The sequence below is a fragment of the Nipponia nippon genome, unplaced genomic scaffold, assembly GCF_047370975.1.
Source record: "Nipponia nippon isolate SJK-2023a ecotype South Korea unplaced genomic scaffold, ASM4737097v1 scaffold_36, whole genome shotgun sequence".
In the NCBI taxonomy this organism is placed as follows: Eukaryota; Metazoa; Chordata; class Aves; order Pelecaniformes; family Threskiornithidae; genus Nipponia; species Nipponia nippon.
This window is the reverse complement of record NW_028262354.1, coordinates 2,931,045-2,952,405: the sequence shown is the minus strand read 5'-3', so window position 1 is coordinate 2,952,405 and position 21,361 is coordinate 2,931,045. Positions and strand designations below refer to the sequence as shown.

At 66.9% G+C, this 21,361-nt stretch overlaps 3 protein-coding genes across 7 annotated transcripts; 2 read left to right on the top strand and 1 right to left on the bottom strand.

Annotated features, from left to right (window-relative positions):
- Positions 1-916: 916 nt before the first annotated feature.
- Positions 917-4,510, bottom strand: CHRNB2 (cholinergic receptor nicotinic beta 2 subunit). Of its 4 annotated transcripts, XM_087772690.1 has the most exons (6): positions 3,974-4,503; positions 3,273-3,418; positions 3,127-3,171; positions 2,903-3,012; positions 1,815-2,775; positions 917-1,254 (listed from the first exon to the last, which is right to left on the bottom strand). In XM_087772690.1, exons 1-6 carry the CDS (start codon positions 4,014-4,016, stop codon positions 1,084-1,086), a joined length of 1,476 nt encoding a protein of 491 aa, XP_087628816.1. In that variant the 5' UTR covers positions 4,017-4,503; the 3' UTR covers positions 917-1,083. The 4 variants fall into 4 exon arrangements, with proteins under 4 accessions (XP_087628816.1, XP_087628814.1, XP_087628815.1 ...); XM_087772688.1 differs by having other exon boundaries at positions 3,273-4,508; XM_087772689.1 differs by having other exon boundaries at positions 2,903-3,171; positions 3,974-4,506.
- A 218-nt stretch (positions 4,511-4,728) lies between these two features.
- On the top strand, positions 4,729-13,130 carry UBE2Q1 (ubiquitin conjugating enzyme E2 Q1). Of its 2 annotated transcripts, XM_087772693.1 has the most exons (13): positions 4,792-5,091; positions 6,239-6,343; positions 6,678-6,782; positions 7,140-7,190; positions 9,286-9,426; positions 10,004-10,088; positions 10,571-10,631; positions 11,171-11,261; positions 11,364-11,422; positions 11,706-11,754; positions 11,961-12,056; positions 12,224-12,290; positions 12,705-12,902. In XM_087772693.1, exons 1-13 carry the CDS (start codon positions 4,807-4,809, stop codon positions 12,734-12,736), a joined length of 1,227 nt encoding a protein of 408 aa, XP_087628819.1. In that variant the 5' UTR covers positions 4,792-4,806; the 3' UTR covers positions 12,737-12,902. The 2 variants fall into 2 exon arrangements, with proteins under 2 accessions (XP_087628817.1, XP_087628819.1); XM_087772691.1 differs by lacking the exon at positions 12,224-12,290 and having other exon boundaries at positions 4,729-5,091; positions 12,705-13,130.
- A 3,450-nt stretch (positions 13,131-16,580) lies between these two features.
- Positions 16,581-20,768, top strand: SHE (Src homology 2 domain containing E). Its single transcript, XM_087772161.1, has 6 exons — positions 16,581-17,112; positions 17,732-17,858; positions 18,657-18,965; positions 19,428-19,578; positions 19,688-19,807; positions 20,247-20,768. Exons 1-6 carry the CDS (start codon positions 16,717-16,719, stop codon positions 20,431-20,433), a joined length of 1,290 nt encoding a protein of 429 aa, XP_087628287.1. The 5' UTR covers positions 16,581-16,716; the 3' UTR covers positions 20,434-20,768.
- The last annotated feature ends 593 nt before the right edge of the window (positions 20,769-21,361 follow it).

Below are 21,361 nucleotides of genomic sequence, written 5' to 3'. Positions count from 1 at the left end.
CCCTGTCCTGCGCTCGCCCGGGGCTGCAGCGGCAGCGGAGGGGACGCAGAGGTGGGACGAGCCCCGGCGCGGGGCGCGCAGGCTGCTGCTTTGGGGCAAAGCTCTTTAACGTTTAGGTATTGGGGTGCAGCCCTGAGAGGAGGAGGCCCAGGATCATCAGCCGGAGCAGCCCGGGATTTCTCTGGCTGGGTGAAGTGCTGGGATTTATATTAATTTCTAGCATGCGGCTTCCCCCGGCGCTGCGTGCTGCCGGCCCCCGTCTGCGCCGCGCTCCCCCCGGCACGGAGGATTAGCGGTATTTATAGCAAACCACTCCATCGCAATTTTCCCCGATGAGGCCAATTCCTGCCTAGGAGGGAATTCCGCTGCCGGACGGGCCCGGGCTGCCAGCCCACGGCGGCGGCCTTGTATTTTCCTTTTCCTCGCGCGATTCGGCTCATGGCTGCTCTCGGCTCCAGCGCACCGAGTTTAGCCGGAGCCGGTGGCGCTGCCGGAGAGTGGAGCAGCCCTGGTGCTCGTTTCCCTCGTCCTGCCTGCAGGTAGGACCTAAAAATAGCTCACCTTGAGGAGCCGAAGCAGAGCCTCATCCTCCTCGTCGTGCTCCTGCTGCGTCAGCGCGGCTCTGCCCGGCTCCCGGGAGCCCCAGGGACGGCACAGGGCTCCGGCAGGGTTGCATCGGCAGGAGGAGATGCGGTGACGGCTGGTGCTCTGGAGAGCATCCCCGTGGGGCCGGTTTCACGCCGCCACCGCGCTCCCTCCCTCAGGAATTGGGATTTTCCTCTTCCAGAGCCGATTCCTCCCCGGCTTCTTACCTCGGTCACGGGGAGCCGGAGCCCCCCCCCCAGCCCTGGCTGCATCCCGCTTCCTCCTGCCCGCGGGGAGCGGGATGAAACGACACTAAAATGAAGCAGCCCCCTCCTGTGTGAGTATTTATTGGTTCGCAGTGGCTGCCTGGAGCTCAGCACCCAGCTCGCCGGCCCCGGGACTGGCCGGTCCCCGGCTCAGCAGCGGGGAGAGGGCACAGAGCCCGCGGTCCCTCGCTGTCCCTGGGGTCGGCGGGGAGGGCGAGCGGCCGCCCCGGCGTTATTTGGAGGTGGGGGTGCCCTGGCCGAGCTGCAGCAGGGAGTTGGTGGCGTAGTTCTGGAAGAGGGGCTGGAGGAACATGCCGACGGTGCCGAAGACGCAGACGAAGACGAAGATCCACAAGAAGAGGCGGTCGATGACCATGGCCACGTACTTCCAGTCCTCGCTCACCTGCGCGGGGCCGGGAGAGAGAGCGGGTCAGGCCGGGGCCTCCGGCATCGCCCGGCGCTGCCTGTGCCAGGCAGGCGGCCGGACCGGGAGCTGGGCGGCTCCGCAGAGCCCTGAATCTGCTCCCTCAGCACTGCAGCTCCCAGGGCTGCCTGCCAGCCCGCCATGGGCCCCGCAGCGCTCCGTGCCCCCGCGCTGCCGAGCCCGGGAAACTCATCTCGCCGGTGAGCTGAGGCAGGCAGCGGCCCCCAGCCCTGCAGCCCCGTCCGGGGCCGGCTCTGCCAAAATCTGCAGCCTCACGGTGCCGCGCAGGGCCGGGACGGCCGGGACCTCCGCTTGCCAGAGCAACTGCTTCAGGCTGGGGCCGCAGCGGCAGGGGGTCCCCGGGCAGGGACCCCCTTGGTGCTCGTGCACGTCCCTTCCTGCGGTGCAGCCGTGCACACGCTCTGCACCCCGTGGCCATACGTGCACCCCCAAAGCCCTGCCTGTACCCCAAGGCTCTGCCTGTACCCCACAGCCCTGCCTGCACCCCACAGCCCCTGCCTGCCCCCGCCCCGACTCACGCTCTGGTCGTCGTCCTCGCTCCGCATGTGGTCGGCGATGAAGCGCACGCCGTCCACTGCCTCCTCCAGCCCGCAGGCGCAGCCGGCCGCGGGGGCCGGCGCCTGCCCCTGCCGCTCCTGGTAGCCGTTCAGCCCCTCGGCTTTGGCAGCGCCGGGGTTGGCGTAGCAGGCGCAGGCACGGGCGCCGGCCCGGAGGAAGAGGGTGGCGGTGGCGGCGCGCTCCTGGGTGTGGCGGCGCTGGCGAAGGCGCTGGCGCGCGCAGTGCTGCCGCGGCTGCTTCATGAAGAGCAGCGCCGGGAGCTTGCGGAGGAAGAGGGTGCGGACCCAGGGCGGCATGGTGTGCGTGGTGGGCGAGCGGTGGTGCACGTTGAGGACGCAGACGCTGGTGACGATGGAGAAGGTCACCAGCACCATGGTGAACATGAGGTACTTGCCCACCAGCGGCACGTCCAGCGAGGTGGGCGGCACGATCTTGGAGATGAGCAGCAGGAAGACGGTGAGGGCGAGCAGGACGGAGATGCAGAGCGTCATCTTCTCGCCGCAGTCGGACGGCAGGTAGAAGACCAGGATGGCCAGGGAGGTGATGAGGATGCAGGGGATGATGAGGTTGATGGTGTAGAAGAGCGGCTTGCGCCGGATGATGAAGTCGTAGGTGATGTCCACGTAGGTGGAGTCATCGGGGTTCTCGTTGCGCCGTCCCGGCAGCGCCACGATGTCCCACTCGCCGCTGGGCGTGAAGTCGTCCAGGCTGGCCACCTCGCTCTTCAGCACCAGGTCGATCTCGGTGCGGTCGTAGGTCCAGGAGCGGAACTTCATGGTGCAGTTCTGCTGGTCGAAGGGGAAATGCTTCACCTCGATCTTGCACGCGCTCTTGTAGATGGCCGGCGGCAGCCAGAAGATGCTCCCGTCGTAGGAGATCACCGCGTTGGAGTAGAAGGAGACCTCGTACATCCCGTCGGCGCTGGGGCGAAGGGATGCGCTGTCAACCCTCACCCTGTCCCAGCGGTGCGACGGCACCGCCCCGAGCCCCGGATGGGGTTGGGGTACGCACGGTGTGTGTGTGTCCCCCCCAAAAACCAACCACCTACTTGTTGTAGAGCACCACATCGGGCAGCCAGATGTGCTTGGAGGGCAGGCGGACCTTCTTCATGTTGTCAAAGTCCTCCGGCTTCCAGGTGAGGCGGTAGTCCTCCCACTCCTGCGGACAGGCAGGCTCAGCGCCGGCGCGGGGGGCGCGGGGCACGGGGCGGGGGGGGATCCACACAGGGGGAGCGGGGGGACCCGGGGCCGCGGCAGAGTCCGGGGCTCCCACCTGCGTCAGCCAGACGTTGGTGGTCATGATCTGCTCCCGTTCGTGCTGCGGAGAGAGCGGGGCCGGTTACCGGCGGGGGGCGGGGGGGGCCGCAGGGTCCCCACCCTTCCCCGGGGGACGGAGGAGCAGAGCCCCGGCCAACTCACCACGCTGATGAGCTGCGCCAGCGACACCATCAGCTGCACCGTCACCAGCTCGGAGCCGTTGGTCGCCGGCCGGATCAGCTTGTTGTAGCGCGCGGGGTCCAGCAGATATTCCACCAGCCGCTCCTCCGTGTCCGTGCCCAGGCTCCCTGGGGCGCGGCGGGAGGCTGAGCCCCGCGGCGGCGGGAAGGGACCCCCCCCGGGAGGGATCCGGACCCCTCGCCCCGGGGCTGAGCCCCCCGCACCGGGGGGGTCTGGGCCTGGCGGCGTGAGGGCGGGTGTGCCGGCGGCGTGCCGGTGCGCGGGTGTCACAGGCTGCTCCCAGGGCAGGGGGGGACCCGGGGGGGGGACCCGGGGGGCTGCGGTGCCCCCCTCTGCCCGCTCCTGCCCGCTCCTGCCCGTCCCTGCCCTCCCCTGTCCACCCCCTGCCCACCCCCGGCACCGCCCCGGCGCAGCGGTTCGGGCAACCGGAGCCCCCGGGGCCCAGAGCCCCGCAGAGCCCCGGGGGGGACGGGGAGCCCCGGGAGCCCCGGGCCCGGGCGGGGGCAGCGGGCGGCACCGGCACCGCAGCGGGACCGGTAGCGGGGGTGCGGCGGGTCGGTACCGGACGGTCCTGTGCAACAGGCGCAGCCCCGGGGCCCGGGCCGGTGCCCTCCCCGCCGGTGCCCGTGCCGGTACCGGTGCCCGCCCCCCCCGGCACTTACGTCTGAGGGCGGCGAGGAGGCAGAGGACGCGGAGCAGCGCCATGGGGGCGGCCCGTGCCGGTGCCGGTGCCGGTGCCGCTGCCGGTGCCGGTGCCCGGGCGCTGTCCCCGGTGCTGCCCGCGCTCTCCGCGGTGCTGGAGCCGGCGGCGGCGGCGGCGGCCCGGGCGGGGCGGCCCCCGGAGGGAGGCGGTGCCGGGCGCTGCGCCGGGGCCGCCCCGCGCTCCCCGCTCCGCCGCCGTCAGCGCCGCCGTCAGCGGCCCCGGGGCCGCCCCCGCCCCCGCCCCGGGGACACCGGGGGGGCCCCGGGGGGGGGGGGGAGGGGGGGGCGGGCTCCCCCGCCCCTGCGCTTCACCGGGGCCCAGCCCCCGCCGCCCCGGGTCCCTGCGCGATCCCGGCGGGGCGGGAACCGAGGGGGAGCGGGGGGGGGGGGAGCTCCCGGGCTGATCCCGGGACCCGCAGCCCCCCGGCCCCGCCACACACTGCGGGGGGCTCAGGCCCCGCTGCCCCCCACCCCGGTTCCCCCCCACCCCGGTTCCCCCCCCGCCCCGTGCCCCCCCCCCGGTATCCACGTGACCCCCCCGTGACCCCTCCCGCCCAAGGGCGGGGCTCGCCCGTCCCGCCCCTTCACGTTCCGGGGCGCCTCCCTGGCGTCACTTCCGGCTCGGCCTCAGCCCGCCCGGTTGCGCGAACGCTTCCGGCGGCTGAGGTCCCGCCCCTTCCGCTGGCGGCGGGAGGGGTCACTTCCGGAGAGCGGGGCCGTCCCGCCGCCATTTTGGGCCGGCTCCGGGGGCTGCGGCGGCGGCGGCGGCGGAGCGGGGTCCCTCCATGGGAAGATGCAGCGGGCGGGGGCGGAGGAGGCGGCGGGGTCGCAGGCGGCGGCGGGGGGGCCCGGGCGGAGCGGGGCCGAGGTGGCGGCGGCCCCCGCCGGGCGGCTCCTGAGGCGGGAGCTGCGGCTGCTCGAGTCCATCTTCCACCGGGGCCACGAGCGGTTCCGCATCGGCAGCGCCTGCCCCGACGAGATCAGCTGCGAGTTCGTCCCCGGGGCCGGGGCCCGCGCCGGTGCCTCCGGTTCTCGGGGGCCTCCGCCGGGGCCCGTCCGCATCCACTGCAACATCACGGTGAGGCCCGGGGGGGGGGGGGGCACCGGCCCGGTGCGACGGGCCCCGGCTCCGGGGGGCGGCCCCGGGACCGAGAGGCCACCCCGAGCCGGTTCGGGGAGCCGGCCGGAGCGGGGCCCGGGGCTGCCGGCCGTTGGGCGACCGCGACCCGGTGGAACCCGGGGCGGGGGGGGAACCGGCCAGGCCTCTGCGGCTCTGCCCGGGCCCCGCCGTCTCCCGGGGTGGCCGGTGGGGCACGGGGGGAGCGAGGCCAGGCTCAGGCGGCCGCGGGGGGAGCTGCCTCCGGGCCCCCGAGCTCCACGGGGCTCCTGTCCCTTATCCCAGGCTCCGGGTCCCCCTTTTCCGTGCTCATCCCGGGTTTTGGGGGGTTCCCAGGTGGCCCTGACCGGGGATGCCTGGAGGAGGGGGTACCCGCGGCGCCAGCGTCCGGCTCTTCGCATCCCCTCTGGCTCCTCCTCGCCTGGATTTTAGGGGATCTCGGATCTGGGTCGGTTTGCAATGGGGTGCAGATCCCATCTCGCACGGCAAGTTACAGCTGGTATCGCGGCTCCAGGCGAGGAGCAGCCGAGCACGGAAAGCCCCCGGTGCGGACGTCGAACGGGGCCGGTGTCCAGGATTTTCCAGAGGGGCGACTTGGGAGCGTTGCCAGAGCCTGGGTTAAAGGCGCCTGCTTGGCCTCTGCCCCTGCGTGGGTGCTGTCGGGTCGTGCGCCCCTGATTCTTCTCCTGCAGCGCTTCTGCTCCAGAGCCGGCGAGGCAAGAGGCCCGCGGGGCAGCGCGAAACGCCCTCGCTGTCCTGCCTTAACCGCTTCCCCCACCCCCAAAAGGCCCCGGCGACCAAAGGGGTGGCCAAAACGTCCCCACCCTCTGTTCTCCACCCCTCTCCCCTGGGCTGGGGGCAAGCGGCACAGAGCCGAGCCAGATCAGCGTGCTTGGAGCAGGAGTTTGTTCCAGTCGCCCTTGGGATTAGCCTGGAGGGTGGACGCAGGCGCTCGCGGGCCGTTCCTCTGCGGTCTGGAGGGATCCGTTTGCGGGAGACGTGGGGCTGCAGCTCCCGGTCCTGGCTCGCTGCTCTCTTCCCCGCCGGCTGCGTCGCTGGGATGGAGGCAATTGCGGCAGCTCAAACACCACCTTCTCTTTCTCTCCAGGAGTCTTATCCAGCTGTTCCCCCGATATGGTCTGTGGAGTCGGACGATCCGAACCTGGCAGCTATCCTGGAGAGGCTGGTGGAAGTCAGGAAAGGAAACACGCTGGTGAGGGGGCGATGCCCGGGGAGAGGGGAGGGGTGGCGAGAGCCTGGCTGCTTCGGGAGGGCGAAATCCCCGCTGCGTGCCTCCAGCCGCCCGAGGCGGGGATGCCCCTGGTCTCAAAGGGTTCAGAAAATTTGGGATGAGCAGCTCTGACTTCTCTTGAGTTTGATGCTGGGGCGTCGTTTTCCCCCCCGTGTCCGCCGCTGCTTGGAGCAGGAAGGAGCGGCCTCTGGGCCTTCGCTTGCGAGGGAAAGTGTTGCAGCGCTGAGGACGGCTGAGGCTTAGCTTGGCCCGTGGGTCTCTGCGCTTGTCTGACGCTTGTCTGGTCTCCGGACAGCTTTTGCAGCACCTGAAGCGAATAATCTCCGACCTGTGCAAACTCTACAACCTCCCCCAACATCCAGATGTTGAAATGCTGGACCAGCCTCTGCCGGCAGAACAGGTGAGTGACTCGGGAGGAGACTTTCTAAGCTCATAAAATTGAGTTCCCTGGTGTTTGCTGTAGAGGCTGAGGCTTCCTAACCCCCAAAGGAGGAACGCAGCGGGCGAGGTGGTGATCTCCTCTCCCCGGGGTGGATTCCTGTCCTGGGTGGTGGCAGCCTGCTCCGTTGGGCCTTGGTGCTGTTTAGCTGCTCTGGTGTAGTTTCCTATGAAGGTTTTTGGCTTTGCTCTGCTTTTAACTTGGTTCTGCTTATAAATCCCCGTGTAACCTTGCCTCAGAGGCGTCTAGGAAGGCAGGAGAGTGTTGCACCAGGAAGCTAAGGGTGCGATCTTGGTCTCTGTCCTTTTGTCCCCGCAGAGCACACAGGAAGAGGTGTCCTCTGAAGAGGAAGATGAAGAGATGCCAGAGGTAAGTGCCGCCTCGCCGTATGAGGAAGTACACCGGAGAGCTGAGCACAGGGAGATGCCCACTGAAAGGTGCGAGGGCACAGGGATCCTGTCTGGGAGGAGCTCCTGGCGTCCAGACGGGGAAGAGCCACTGTTTGGTTCGAAGGCTCGGTTGTTCTCAGCGTTTTGCTGCTGGGGACCCAGGTCCTGAGCCACGGACGGGAGCGATGTGTTCACAAACCTCAGGGGACCGCAGCAGCCGAGAGGCGTAGCCGTGGCCTCCAAAAGCACGCAGACGAGCTGAGAGCGGAGCCCCTTGGACACTTTCTCTCTCGACTCGCTCTGCTGTGCTCTAGAGCCTGAAATTTCCTCACGAGCGATGGGATTTCCGGGTTGCCGTTGCTAACGGGGAAATCACACCGTGAAAATGGGAGTCCCGCAGAGAGGATTAGGTAGGATGGCTGAGCATGTGAGCGACCTAATTGGCAGGAGCGGCAGAGGCAGCCATACTTCACTGCAGGCTGAGAATATCATGCTGCAAAACCCACAGGCTTTGGTTGTTTGGTTTGCGGTTTAGAGATCTCTAGAAGTGGGTGGAATAATCTTGAATCTCCATGGTGATGTTTAGCGATGCCTCGCACGCTTCTCCCGGGGTGTGAGAGGCACGGGCACCGAGTCAGCAGCACCGCAGAACCCGGGGGCAGGTCACTTAGCAGCAGCACGCCTAGCAGTTGTTGGGGTTTTAGCAAAGTTAATAGCTTGCTAAATCAAGGCTCGGCCTTTGCCAGGGTCCCTGGAGAAAATGAGGAGGCTTAAACTGGTACCAGCATAACCTCGCCTAGCTGCAGGCTCGCTGCTTCGTGGCAAATTTGTGATGTGTGAGGCCTCGCGCTCCTGCGGGCTGGAAAAGAAATCCTCGGGAACGGAGTGTTCCCCCTCGTGCTTTCTGCTAACACCCTGCGTCGTCGTGCAGGGACGAGGCTCTCGCGTAGAGCAAAGGTTTCTTGCGGAGCGGTTGGATTTGTTGGGCCGTGTCAGAAGAGCAGAGCCGTGCCCCGGTGCAGAGATGCATTACGCAGGTTAATCCACTCGAGGGATTTTCTAGGAGGATCTATTTTCCTGTGCGACAGTCTAAAAATGTCAAAGCCCTTCCAAAAATGCTGCTCATCCAGAATAACCGCAGCTAGCCTGCAGAGGCCGAAGTAAACACTTGTTCAGAGGATTTATACTGGCGCCGGAGCTGTGCGTACCCACAGCCGTTTGCAGGCGGCTTCCAGGTGGCTGAACCCTGCGCGCTGACAGAGTGCGGTAGCTGCTGTGTGTGGGGAGAGATCTCTGCAGTGGCCCCTGATGGCTGCGACTGGTTTTTACTGGTTATTAACATCGGGGTTTTGCGCACATCAGCCTGACGAGTGTTGTTGTGGAAAGGGATGAGGGGCAGAGCCTCTGCCGGGGTTGGGAAGGGCATTGGGGGCGAGCTGAGCCGATCTACAAAGAGCCTCCAGACGCGCTGGGAAACGTCGCCTCTTTTTGAGGGGAAAACGTCTCACGCCACTGGATTTTGTGCGCGAGGGTTTCTTCTTTTTGTGCTGCTGGCGACCTGCGTTCCTGTTGGGTTTTGGCTGGTGAAGGGGGAGCAGCGCAGCCCAGCAGCGCTGCGCCGAGTGCCTGCGCTTTGTCCAGAGACATGGCACGGGGCCGCTTGAGCCACGCGCGTGCCGAGATGCAAGGGCCCTTCGGTTACGTGGTGCTCGTTGGGGAGCGTACGTAAGATTAACAGCTAATTATAAACAGGCGTGAGACTTGGCAGGGAGGAATCCAGCAAACGAAGAGCTTCGATGAGCCCAGTTTAATGCTGGAAAGGGAATTGCGCCGCTCTGCCTGCTGGCTTTCGTACGGGAGGGCGGTGGGGGTCCGGTGCCTGAAACTTCTTCACTGAGCGTGCCCAGATCTTGTGTCTTCTGCCCCGTTTGTGCCTCGGATCTGGGCTTGGGGCTTCCTGGGAGGGAAAGTTGCACCGGGAATCCTTCCCGGTTCAGGGCAGCTTCCGTCTGCAGTACTCGGAGCAGGGAGGAGTGAAGGCGCGTCTCCTACTAGCTCTCCTCTCCCCTTCCCAGGACACCGAGGACTTGGACCACTATGAGATGAAAGAGGAAGAGCCAGCAGATGGGAAGAAGACAGAGGATGAAGGCATTGGGAAGGAAAACCTGGCCATTTTAGAGAAAATAAAAAAGAACCAGAGGCAAGATTACTTAAATGTACGTGTCGCCCGGCGGGCGGGCAGGTTGGGGAAGCAGAGGGACCCAAGGGCGAGAGTGATGGAGGCACCCGCTAGCCCTAAATCAGAGGTCTCTGGCCAAAGGTCCAGCGCTGGCTCTGCCGGGCTGGCGTGGCCGACGCAGAGGAGTCTGTGAACTGCCTCTGCAGCTCGGGGAAGTAAGCGTGGGCCTCAGGTCCCCCCCGAGGCGTGGGTGCTACGTGGGGCAGCCTTCCTGCGGTGAGATCTGGGGTTCCCCTCCGCTCCCAGGAGCTGCGCCTCGCTTTGGGCTGCGGAGGTGGCTGGTGGCTTGTGCTTTTAAACTCCTGGGCTGAGATTCTTACGCAGTTGAGAGGGCATGGAGGCGTTTCTGCTGCAGCTGCGCTGCCTTGGGCGGCATATTTGGGGCAAGGGAAGTTGCCGTAGGGGGAAAGGGGAAGACTGAGAGGTGGGGGACATGGTAAGGTCTAGTTCAGAGGCCGGGTGGGAGTTGTAGGTCAGGCGTTGCCCTTGTAGAACAGCAGCCGTGGCGGGTGCAGTGTAACAACGCAACTTTTCTCCTCCCAAATTCCTCGTAGGGTGCAGTATCTGGGTCTGTGCAGGCCACCGACCGGCTAATGAAGGAGCTCAGGGATATTTACCGATCACCAAGTTTCAAGGGCGGTAAGTACCGCGGGGAGCGCGAGGGAGGGGGCTGCTGCTCCGCTGTTCGTGCCGGGGTTTTCCTTGTCGTTCCGGGTGGCGCCTAATGGGCCGTAGAGCTATTCTCTGCTCAGCTGGGGAGAGGATCTCCAGCCTTCGGTGGCTGTGGCTCTGTCAAGAGTGAGCAGAACCGCCGTGCTGTCTCTGTTCCGTGCCAGTGCTGGATGGAAGCGAGGAGAGCGCTGTGGGTGGGAGGATTATCTGGCTTTGAGGGTGATGGTGCTCCTACCCCCTTTTTCCTGAGCCCAATGACTTGGAAAAGAGCAATCGTAGGAAAACCGCTGCCGTCAGGATGGTCCTGCTGGCTAAGTGCTGCTTTTCGGAGGGGTCTGTGCCAGGCTGAGGTGGTGCTGCAGGGCCAAGGGGGATTTGAAATCTGGGTGGCAGCTCGCCCCCCTCTTCAGCCTCGCCCCGTAATGACACGCCTCTTCTCTGCCTCGCAGGATACTATGCAGTTGAACTAGTGAACGACAGCCTGTACGATTGGAACGTCAAACTCCTGAAGTAGGTGCCCGGGGATCATGCAACTGTGGTGGATCTTGGTGGTGGGACCAAAACGTCCCCGTGAGCCGGGGGGGGAAGCGAGCAGGGCAGGGGAGCACCTGGCAGACCTTGGGTTAGCCTCTCTCGGGCAGCGTGCTTGCTGTCTCCACATCAGAAAGGAGATGACATCTCCAGAGAAAGATGAGATAATCTGAGGGCTCTGCCAGTCTGTCTGCTGTTCCTAGAGTCCTGGAAGAGGTGCATCAGACAAAACCCCGAGCTTTCACACCCTCCAGACACCAGTGCTGCCTTTTCCTTGGGCCAGGCAGTCTTTATTTTTAAGCTGGCAGCAGGCAAAAAGGGTGTGATGGTCTTCTCTGCAAACCGGGAGCAGAATGCTGACAGCCCGTGCTGTCACTGCCCTCTGGGTGAGAACCCGAGGGCCCACGTGGCAGCCAGGTTGCGCAGGTACGGTAGCTCCGGGGTTCGGCGGCAGTGAGCGCGGCTGATTTGAGGTGCACGACCTTGCCTCTGACCCTCTGGGCTTTTGCCTTTGGCAGGGTTGACGAGGATAGCGCTTTGCACAATGATCTCCAGATCCTCAAAGAGAAAGAAGGAACAGATTTCATCCTCCTCAACTTCTCCTTTAAAGTAAGGCTTTCCCATACCTCCCCCTCCTCGAGATACGCCTGCCTCAGTGAGTCACCAGGGAAGACGTTTCTCAACGGCTTTGCTTCCCTTCTCTTCTTCCAGGATAACTTTCCTTTTGATCCACCGTTCGTAAGGGTCGTGTCCCCGGTGCTGTCAGGGGGGTGAGTAACTCTTGGCCTCTCTCTGCTCCCTGAGCTCTCCAGCACTGCTTCCCGCAGCAGTTTTCACAAAGAGTTTATCCAGCGCTGCCCATTCCCGTAACCCCCCTGCCAGGAGTTTGCAGTAGCTCTCCCGGGAAGCGTAGAGAGGGACGGTGGAAGGGGTTTTTTTGGTGGATTTTTTTCCATCTGAGATCTCCTCTGGGAAAACGGTTCATCTCTGGAGCAGCGGGTGGGGGAGGCTGCGTCCATCTCTGACGTAACTTTGCCCGATTCCTTCCCCAAGGTATGTTCTGGGTGGCGGTGCCATCTGCATGGAGCTACTTACAAAACAGGTGGGTACCGGCCGCCGCGTGGACTTGGGGTGGCCGCTGCCGTCTGCCGCGCTTTGCGTTCCTGCCGGCAGCCGAATCCTGCCCGTAGCCCCGGCTGGCAGCGGCCTGACGCGGCTTTGCGATGCCCGTGCCGGGCGCGGGGAAGGCTCTTTTGTCGTGGGGGGGGTCCTGTCCGCGCTGGCCTCACGCTGCGCTCTGTCCCTCAGGGCTGGAGCAGCGCATACTCCATCGAGTCGGTGATTATGCAGATCAGCGCAACTCTGGTGAAAGGGAAAGCGCGAGTCCAGTTTGGAGCCAATAAGGTAAGGCCCGGTCAGCGTAAGAGAACTTGAGGAGCGGTTGGTAGCGGGATGGAGGCGGATGAGCGGGCAACCAGCTCTGCGGCAGCGCGGTTCGCGTAGGGAAGGCGCGCGGGATGGCTCGCACCGGGTTCTAGCCGCGCTGACGGTCGCCCCGGCTTCCCTTGCAGAATCAGTACAGCCTGACGAGAGCACAGCAGTCCTACAAGTCCCTGGTTCAGATCCACGAGAAGAACGGTAAGGGCTGAGGGAAGGGACGTGCGTTTCCCCTCGCGAGTCCGGGCTCCCCTAGGCCGAGCGTCCAGCCGAGCTGCTCGAGTTCTTCCTGCCCCACGTGCGGAGATCACCTGGAGCGAGGCGACAGCCGGCAACGGCAGCTGCTTCTACCGTAGAGCGCGTGGCTGCAGCATCCCTCTGCCCTTCCCCGCTGGTCAGCGCTGGGCTTTTTCGGCGCGTCGTTGTCCGGGTGGTGTCGGGAAGTCACCCGGCGAGAAAACCTCCCGGTGATCTGGGAGACGCGGCCCTTCGGAAGCGGGACTTGGCGTTGTTTGCGCCGCTGCTTTCGGCAGTTTCGCCAGCCTCGCGTTTCCAGGCGCGGAGTCGCGTTCCCCGTGCGGCTTCGTCCCTCACGGATCTCTCTTCTTCTTGCAGGCTGGTACACACCGCCCAAGGAGGACGGCTAGCGCGGATGCTGCAGGACCAATCCCGTTATCCTCTGGATGCTCTACTTGGATCTTAACGACGCCTCTTGGCTTTCTCCCAGGATGTAATAGCTCTGCCTGTTGCAGGACAATAATGGCTGTTAAAAACTCTAAATAAAACTGTTTAAGCAGTTGGACTGACCTAAAACACTTGCTGGACCCTTGCTAGCAGGCATTCTTGGTAAAACAAACTTTTGAGCCTCTTGTATCGCTGGAAACTTTCGACTCTACTCCAGTCTAGAGCGTCCTCCTTACCTATGCTATGGATTTAATTTATTTTCTTATTTCATGTACACTGCTTTTTTTTGTTACAGTGTATGATGGATGTGTATGGAAAATGTATCTTTGGAGAAAAATTACAGTTTGTTAATTTGAAGATGATGGTCTGACTAATTTTTAATTTTTTTTATTCCCCCCCCCCCCCAAGCTGCTGCCGGGGGGATCGTACCCGGCCCTCGGCAGCGGCCGCGCCGCGTCTTCAGCCCCTGGTCCTGCGGCGGGGCGCTGGATGGAGCCCGGGGCCTGAGGCGGGGGGCACAGGAACGGCCCAGGCCGCGGCGTTGGCTGCAGCTCCTGGAAAAGCCACCCGGGAAGGTCTGGAACAGCCGCCTTGGAAGAAGATAAACCCTTGCTTTTCTTTTATTTTTGGCAACGTGGGAGCGGGGCTTCCATCCTCTTCTCCCCTTGCCCAAGAACAGACTTTTCTCTTTATAAACTGCCAACTTAAACCTCTGGAAGCGGAGAGGGGAAGATCTGAAGGCTTTTCTGGGGATGAGGGGGTTGTAGGCGCAGCCCAGGGCTGCCACCTCGCGCCCCAACCTTCTCCGCCAAGCAGCAAGAGCGGGGGAAGGCGGCTGAGCCCCTCGTTCCTGAAATGGCTGCGCCGTGGCTGAAAGCTGCCGAAGGAAGGGGAGCGTGGGCAGCGCTCGGTCCCTGCCCAGGCCTTGCTCCTGCGTCCCGCTTCTCCAGGCTTTTATCTTATTTTTCCTCCTCAAGCCGTCGTCCCTGCTCGCCTCGGTGCCCCAGCCCTCGGTGGAAGGCGGTGCTGCAGTCGTGCCCTCTTGCTTCAGTCCCCGCTCCTTGCTCGAATCCCTCCCTGCTTTCTCCTGAGGCTGCTGGAAGGAGATTTGGGTGTTGGAGCCCTGTGTCCTCGGCTGGAGCCTTTGCTGATTCATCAGTGTCAAAGCCGGCCCAGCCCTATTAACGCGCTGTCTTTGAATAAAAATTATTAGAAAATCAAAGGGCCTCAGAAGTCCGTTATCTCCTCCAGCAGCTGCTCCCCTCTTGAGGCTCGTCCTGCTCCCAGCCTCGGGATAAAAAGATGCTGTAGGAGAGGGATTACCGACGGCCGCCCTGCGCGTGCGGACTATTTTTAAGCGCTTTGCTGAAGGACGGGAGGGTTTGAGACGCCGAGCGGCTCTGCCCTGCGCTGTGCTCTGCTCCTCTGCCCCGGACCAGCACCCGGCGGGGTCCTGGGCCCTCCCCAGCCCCGCTCCCGGTGCGGGGGGATGGAGGCAGCCGCGCTCCGCTCCCCTCTTCAGCTCTGTTAGCCCCAAGGACCCTGCTGGAGAGGGGGTTAAGCCCCTTGAGTGAAGATTTACAAAGCTCGCGGTGTTGCTGTTTGGCGAGGCGGGGGCTGCGCCCGCCGACAGCGGCGCCGGGGTTGGGTTTGGGTACGCTGAGCTGCTTGGGAGAGCTCACGGCACAGACGGTCCCGAATCCTGGCGGCTTTCCGGGCCGGGATGAGCGGGAAGAGCTGAACGGGGCCCTGCAGGACCCTCCGGCGCTCGGATGCTGACCCGGCGGGCGTTGAGGCTGGAAGCGTGGCAGGAACAGCGCGAGCTGGCGTCTGGCAGGCGTCTGCCTGTCCCGTCTGTTCTCACCCGCCCGAGCATCAGGATCCGTCCCGCTCCGAGACGGGCTCAGCGCCTGTCACCGCCGCGCTGGCTCGCTTCTTGTTTTGGCTTCGCCGGGGAAGCAGGCGCGCGGTGCCATCTGTCACCGCTGCCGGAGACGCTCCCACAGCCTTCCCCTGCGGGAGCTGGCAGGGGACGGGGACGGGGAGAGAGACTTCCCAAAAGAGATGCGTGGATGGCGCGCCGCCGGGAACGCCGCCGCGGCACAAAGCCACCGAGACGGTGCTGCCTGCGCGTCTGTCCCGCTCTTGAGGCCCTCGCAAAGATTAAGGAGGGATTTAAATCTGCCAAGGGAAGAAAAGGAACCAGCACCTTTCACATTAAGCCGGCACCTGAGTTTACCGGTGGAGGCACGGGGTTTTCCTTGGCCTCGAGAAGGCGAAGCTGATCCCACCGCCAGTTCGGGTGCCAGCCTAGGAGCGGCGCCTTGGCGCGGCGAGGCCCTTCCTGCCCGGCAACGCCGGTGAGGAAATCGCCACCGCTTCCTACGGCGCTGCCGGCGACCCTGCGCCGCTTGCTCGAGGCTGCCCAGCGCCCCGGCACCTCCCTGCACCCGGACGGGGAAGGTCACAGTGCCGGGGACCATCCCGGCCGAGCCGGGGTCTGTTCTCTCGCGGCAGCAGAACGCCGCCATGGGTAGGAGCTGGCTGCTCCTTGGGGACGTCCCCTGCAAACAGGAGGAGCCCATGTCCTGCCCCAAACCAGGGCGGCTCCGTCCTGGGGGCTGCGGGGAGCAGCTTCACCTGCAAAAACCCCGTCGCCATCCCTTTCTGTTGTGCAAACGGGTCGGTAAGGGCCCCCGGCACCGCGCGGCCCAGCTGCCAGCCCGCAGGAAGCCAAATCGCTGGGCTCGGCCGAGGTTTTCCGGCGAGGTCTCGGTACAGGCAGCAGAAGTAGGTCTTCGCTGGTGTGGTGTGAACCACAGCCACGAGCGCAGCGGAGCCGTGCCCTCGCCCCGTCGGGCTGTGCCCGGGTTCCATAGACGGGGGCCGTGCACGGGGGCCGTGCTGGGGGGGGGGTCTGTGCAGATGGGTCCCTACATGGCGGGCTGCGCACCGGGACTGTCTGCGGGGTCCCTGGGTGGGGTCCCCACACAGGGTCCGTACCGGGGGGGATCCATGGGCAGGGTGAAGCCCCCTCCTCCCATCCTGAGGTCTCCCAGTCCCAGACCTGACCCAGTCAGGGTCCCAGCCCCACCGGGACGGGACCCCCCCACCCCGTTCTCGGGGACCACGACAGCCGCCGGACGGAGACCCCGGCCCGGGGAAGGACGGGGCCGGGGCTCCCCGAGGCTGCCGGGGCCGGTGGCCGCCCGCCCGGCCGGTGCCGCGCCGTCCCCCGGGGCCGCCCCCTCCGGATCTGGGCGGGGAGCGCCGGCCCCGCCGCCCCCTCCGGCCCCTCCGGCTCCGTCCCGTCCCGTCCCGTCCCGTCCCGTCCCGCCGCCGCCGCATGGGGCCCCCCGGGCCGGCCTGACCCCCCCAGCAGCCCCGCCGCCCCCCGGAGACGGGCCCCGCCGAGGAGCCGCGACGGGACCCCCCGGCTGCCCGGCCCCGGCCGGACCCCCCGGAGCACGGCGAGACCCCCCCCGGAGCACGGCGAGACCCTCGGAGCCGCCCCGGGGCTGCCCCGGCCGGACCCCCCGGACGCCCGGCGAGACCCCCCCGGACTCGTCCCATCGCTGGAGCAGAGACCCGGGCCCCCACCCCCCCACCCCGGGACCCTTCCCCGGGGCCAGGGACCCCCGGGGAGACGCGGTCCCCTCCCCGGGACGTGGGAGCCGGCACCCCTGGGGACCCAGCAGCCGTCCCCGCGGGGGCGACGGACGCCTGGAGCCCCCCGCCCACGTCGGGGGCGAAGGCCCCGGACCCCCTGCCCGCATCCCCCCCTCCCGGGCTGGCCCCTGGCCACCGAGGGTCCCGCTCCCGGGGCTGGGGGGAGCCGGGTTGCCCCGTGCCCCCCGGCTGAGCCGGCCCTGAGCCGGCGGGGCGGCCGTGGGGCGTCGAGGAGCCCCGGGGGGGCCGCGGTACCCTGCCCCTCCCCGGCCCCATGGCGGCCAAATGGTTCAAGGAGTTTCCCTCCAACCTGAAGACGGTTTCGGAGAGGGCTCGGCCGGGCAGCGGTAGCCTGGGCAAGAGCCGCAAGAATTCGGCCGCTGAGCTGGGGGGCTGCAGGGCCGGCCCGGGGGGTGGCAAGGAGGGGGGTGGTCGGCTGTCAAGGGACAACCTGCAGGGTCTGCTCCAGGCTGCCACCGGGAAGATGCGGAAGAACTCGCGAGTGGAGGGGGGGACGCCGGAGGGACCCCCCAAAACCTGCGGCACCTACATCAACCGCCTCATCAAGGTGGAGGCTCACGAGAAGAACGGGAAGGGCTACCCTGGCCCCCTGCCCGCCGGCCTGCCTGCCCCCGAGCCGGACAAGGGGAAGACCCCCAAGACGGAGACGGTAAGCGGGGACCGAGGGGGGAAGTGTGTGGCACCGGCGGCTGTACCCGCCTTGGGCTCCGGCTCATTAGCCCGGCTAACCCCGGCCTTTCATCGCTCCCGGCTCAGCTGCCTTCAGATCCCGTTCAAAGCTCCCTTCATCCCGACCGCCCTTCATCTGCTGGGGGGGTGGGGTGGGGGGGGTGCTTGCCGGGCCCCCTCGCCGCATCCCGCCACGTCCCATCCCACCCCGACCCCAGCGCTCGGCTGCTGCTTAAACAAAGGCTGATGTAAAGCTTTTCTGGGAAGCCGGACTTTCACCCCCGGGGTGGCTGGCAGCCAGTCGGGGCTGGGGGGGTGACACACAAAAGGGTCCCTGAGCCCACCCCCCCAGGGTGCATAGGGATGGGTGCTGCCCCCACCCAAAGGTGCCACCGGCTGCACCCTCGTGGGGTCGTGGCTTGGCTCCATCTACCCCAGACTGAGCCGCCATCTTCCCCTGGGGACCCCAGTGTCCCTGTCCCCTGCCGGGCTCCGCGCCGGTGGCATCCCCACCACCCCCTCCCACTCCACCACCACCTGCACACCCAGCGGGACCCCCGGCAGCCCCCTGAGGCCGGTGGTGCCCGTCCCCTCCCCAGGTCATCATCCTGGAGGACTACGCCGACCCCTACGACGCCAAGCACACCAAGGGGCAGCGGGAAGCCGAGCGCCTGGGGGAGAACGACGGCTACATGGAGCCCTACGATGCCCAGCAAATGATCACAGGTACGTGCCGTGCCGTGCCGTGCCATGGCAGCACGGCTGGCACCGCTCCCCAGCCGGGAACAAGCGGCCGCCCTCGGAGCCGCCCGGCGCGGGAGGCTCCGGGAACAGGAAAGCCACTCGCCGCTTCCTGCGGCTGCGCGGGGCCAGATAAGGAGCGGGTGCGAGGCCGGACACTGACCCGTGCCCGCCGGCCCCCTTGCCCGGTGCCACAACCCACCGCCATCACCCGATGGGTGCACGGGGCCGATGCACAGCCCTCGGTGCCACCCAGCTGTCCCATGAGGGATACAGCACCCAGAGGGTCCCGTTCCCCCCCCCCCCCAGCCGGCGACCCCCTGGCCGGCGCGGCGGCCGCCCAGCTGGCCAGAACAACAGGAACTGACTCGGCCGGAAGCTGGAAATAAAAGATTTGCTGCTGATGGTTTTTTTCCGTGCGGGGCAGCCCGGGCTGTTTGGCGGAGCCCGGCGCCGTGGGGTGAAGCGGGGGGCCGGGGTGGGCTGCGAGCCCCCCTCGCCCCTGGGGTGGCCTCCTCAGCACGGGGTGTAGGGTCCTGCCGCCGCGGAGCCTCGCCGGCCCCACCGGTGTGGGTCTGCGCCCGCGGTGCCTGCGACAGCAGGCCAGGCGCCACGAGGATGGGCCCCTTCCTGTGCCGGTTCCTCCCAAGCCGGTTCCCAATGGGGCGTCCCCGGCATGGGGGCCCTGGTGCACACCCCTCCCAAGGGCAGGTGTTGGAGGGGGGGGGGGTCTCAGGGGACACACGGGCCCCCTCCCTGACCCACCGTCCCTCTGCCTCGCAGAAATCCGCCGTCGGGGCTCCAAGGACCCCCTGGTCAAAGCCATCCTGCTGCTGGACGGTCCTGGCGAGCCCGGGGAGGGGGGCGGCAAACAGGAGCCAGCCAAGCGGCCGGGGGGCAAGGAGGCGGCGGGGAAGGGGCCGCAGCTCTATGACACCCCCTATGAGCCCGGAGAGGGGGTGGCCGGGGGGACCCCGGAGCGGAGAGCGAGGGCTGGGGATGGGCGCCTGCCCGAGAACGACGAGCGCCCGGCGGGCGAGTACGAGCAGCCCTGGGAGTGGAAGAAGGAGCAGATCGTCAAAGCGCTGTCAGGTAGGGGACAGGGATGGGGACAGGGATGGGGACGGGGACAGGGACAGGGATGGGGACGGACTTTTTAGCAGGGCTTGTAGCGATGAGACAAGGGAGGGGGGGAAATGGTTTTAAAATGAAAGAGGGGCAATTCAGACTGGCTAGAAGGAAGAAATTTGTTACGCTGCGGGTGGTGAGACGCTGGCACAGGTTGCCCGGAGCGGTGGTGACGCTGGGAAGAGGTCCCCATCCCTGGAGACGCTCAAGGCCAGGCTGGACGGGGCTGTGAGTGACCTGACCTGGGTGAAGATGGCCCTGCCCATGGTGGGGGGGGTTGGACTGGATGGGGCTGGGGATGGGAAGGGGACCAGGGGACGGGGACAAGGATGGGGCTGGGGTTGGGGACAGGTACGGAGCTAGGGATGGGGATGGGGGTGTCCTGGAGGCTTTGGGAGCTCACATCTTATTTCCCCCCCCCCCCAGTCCAGTTTGAGGGCTCGGAGCGTCCCAAGGAGGAGGCACCGCGGCAGCACCTACGCCAGAAGAGCTGGACCCCCAAGATGCTGAAGCCGGCGGGCGCTGAGCACAGCGAGGGGGAGCGGGTGGACCCCGCCCTGGCGCTGGAGAAGCAGCCGTGAGTCGCGATGCCGAGCCACGTGTGGCAGCCGGGGTGGGAACCGGCGAGGTGGGGGGGGATCCAGGGCTTTCCCACCGCTCAGTGTCCCCATGGCGTCCCCCTGCAGCTGGTACCACGGGGCCATCACGCGGGCCGAGGCAGAGAGCCGGCTGCAGGCATGCCGGGAGGCCGGCTACCTGGTGCGCACCAGCGAGACCGGCAGCGGCAAGTACTCCATTGCGCTCAAGTGAGTGGCTGGGCAGCCGCGGAGTGGGGGGTCCCGGCCCTGGAACGGGGGGGGGTCCCACCCGGGAGGGATGTGGTGGGTCCCACCCTGGAGGGATGCTGAGGCAGGAGCCCCTCCCAGTTGTTCACACCGGAGCCCTGATGGGGTGGGAGCACCCAGGTCCCAGGGGATGGCACCCCCCCCAACTTGTGGGGGGACCCAGGCATCCTGGCGCGGCGCTGGGGCGGGGGGAGCGGCGCGTCCCCCTCCCCGGCGCATTGTCGGGAGCGCCGGTGGCGTTTCCTTCCTGAGGAAGCGGAGCCCCTGGAGCCGAAACAATCGGAGCTGGACGGGAACAAACAGGGGTGGATGCGGCCGCGGCCGGGAGGCGGGCAGGCGCCGGGGGGCTGGCGGCACTGTCGACGCCCGCCGGCACCGCTGACGCCCGCCGGCCGCCCAGGACCAGCCAGGGTTGCGTCCACATCATCGTGGCCCAGACCAAGGACAACAAGTACACGCTCAGCCAGGCCAGCGGCGTCTTCGCCAGCGTCCCCGAGGTCGTGCACTACTACTCCACGGAGAAGCTGCCCTTCAAGGGGGCCGAGCACATGGCCCTGCTGCACCCCGTCCACTGCAAGCTGCATTAGCACCCACTAATGCCCCCCCAGACTGGCCCGCGACCCCCCCCGACCCCAGGGCATGGGGCAGGGTCCGGCCCTGGCGATCACCCCGTGCCACAGGAAGGGTCTGGCAGAGGACCCCTCGGTCGCGTCCCCAGCCCCGCGGGGACCCCGCTCCTGCCTGGTGGTCGCTGCCTGCCGCTGGACTCCGGCAGGGCTGCGCTGCCCTTTTGCCAGGATGGATCCTGCCCACCCTGTGCCGGAGCTGAGCCGCTGCGGGGCTGCCTCCGGCGCCTGGGGCGGGGGGACGCAGCGAGATTGGGATGTGTAATGAAGTCGTAAAATAAACTTGTTGGCTGAGAGGAGGCGGGTGGTCCTGGGGGGCTGCAGTGCGGAAGGGGTGGGGCAGGGTTGGGGGCTGCAGCGGGCAAGGGACGGGGCTGGGGGCTGCAGAGGTGCTGGGATGGGGCTGGGGGCTGCAGAGGTGCTGGGACGGGGCTGGGGGCTGCATTGGGCAAGGGACAGGGCTGGGGGCTGCAGAGGTGCTGGGACGGGGCAGGGTTGGGGCTGGGGGCCGTGACGTGGTAGGGATGGGGCTGGGGGCTCCGAGGGTGCTGGGACAGGCAGGTGCCCCGGCTTTGGGTGCAGCGAGACACCCAGCCCCTTCCCCGCCCGGGGCCCCGGCTGCCAGCTCTGCTCTGCCGGCAGCGGGGCCGCGGCGCTGCCCGAAACCAGGGCAGGTTTCCGAGGCCGGGGGCCCATCAGGGCCGCCCGCAGGATCTGGCCCCTGGCCCCCCAGGGGTCACTTGGCTGCTTGGGGGGGGCAGAGGCGAGTGACTCAACCCCACACCCTTGCCAGCAGGAGCCACCCCGGTTTCGGGGGGCAGGGGTCCCCCCCACCTGCACATCTGCATCCTGCTGGGCTTTTTATAGAGCGGGGCCGGCCGGGACGGGG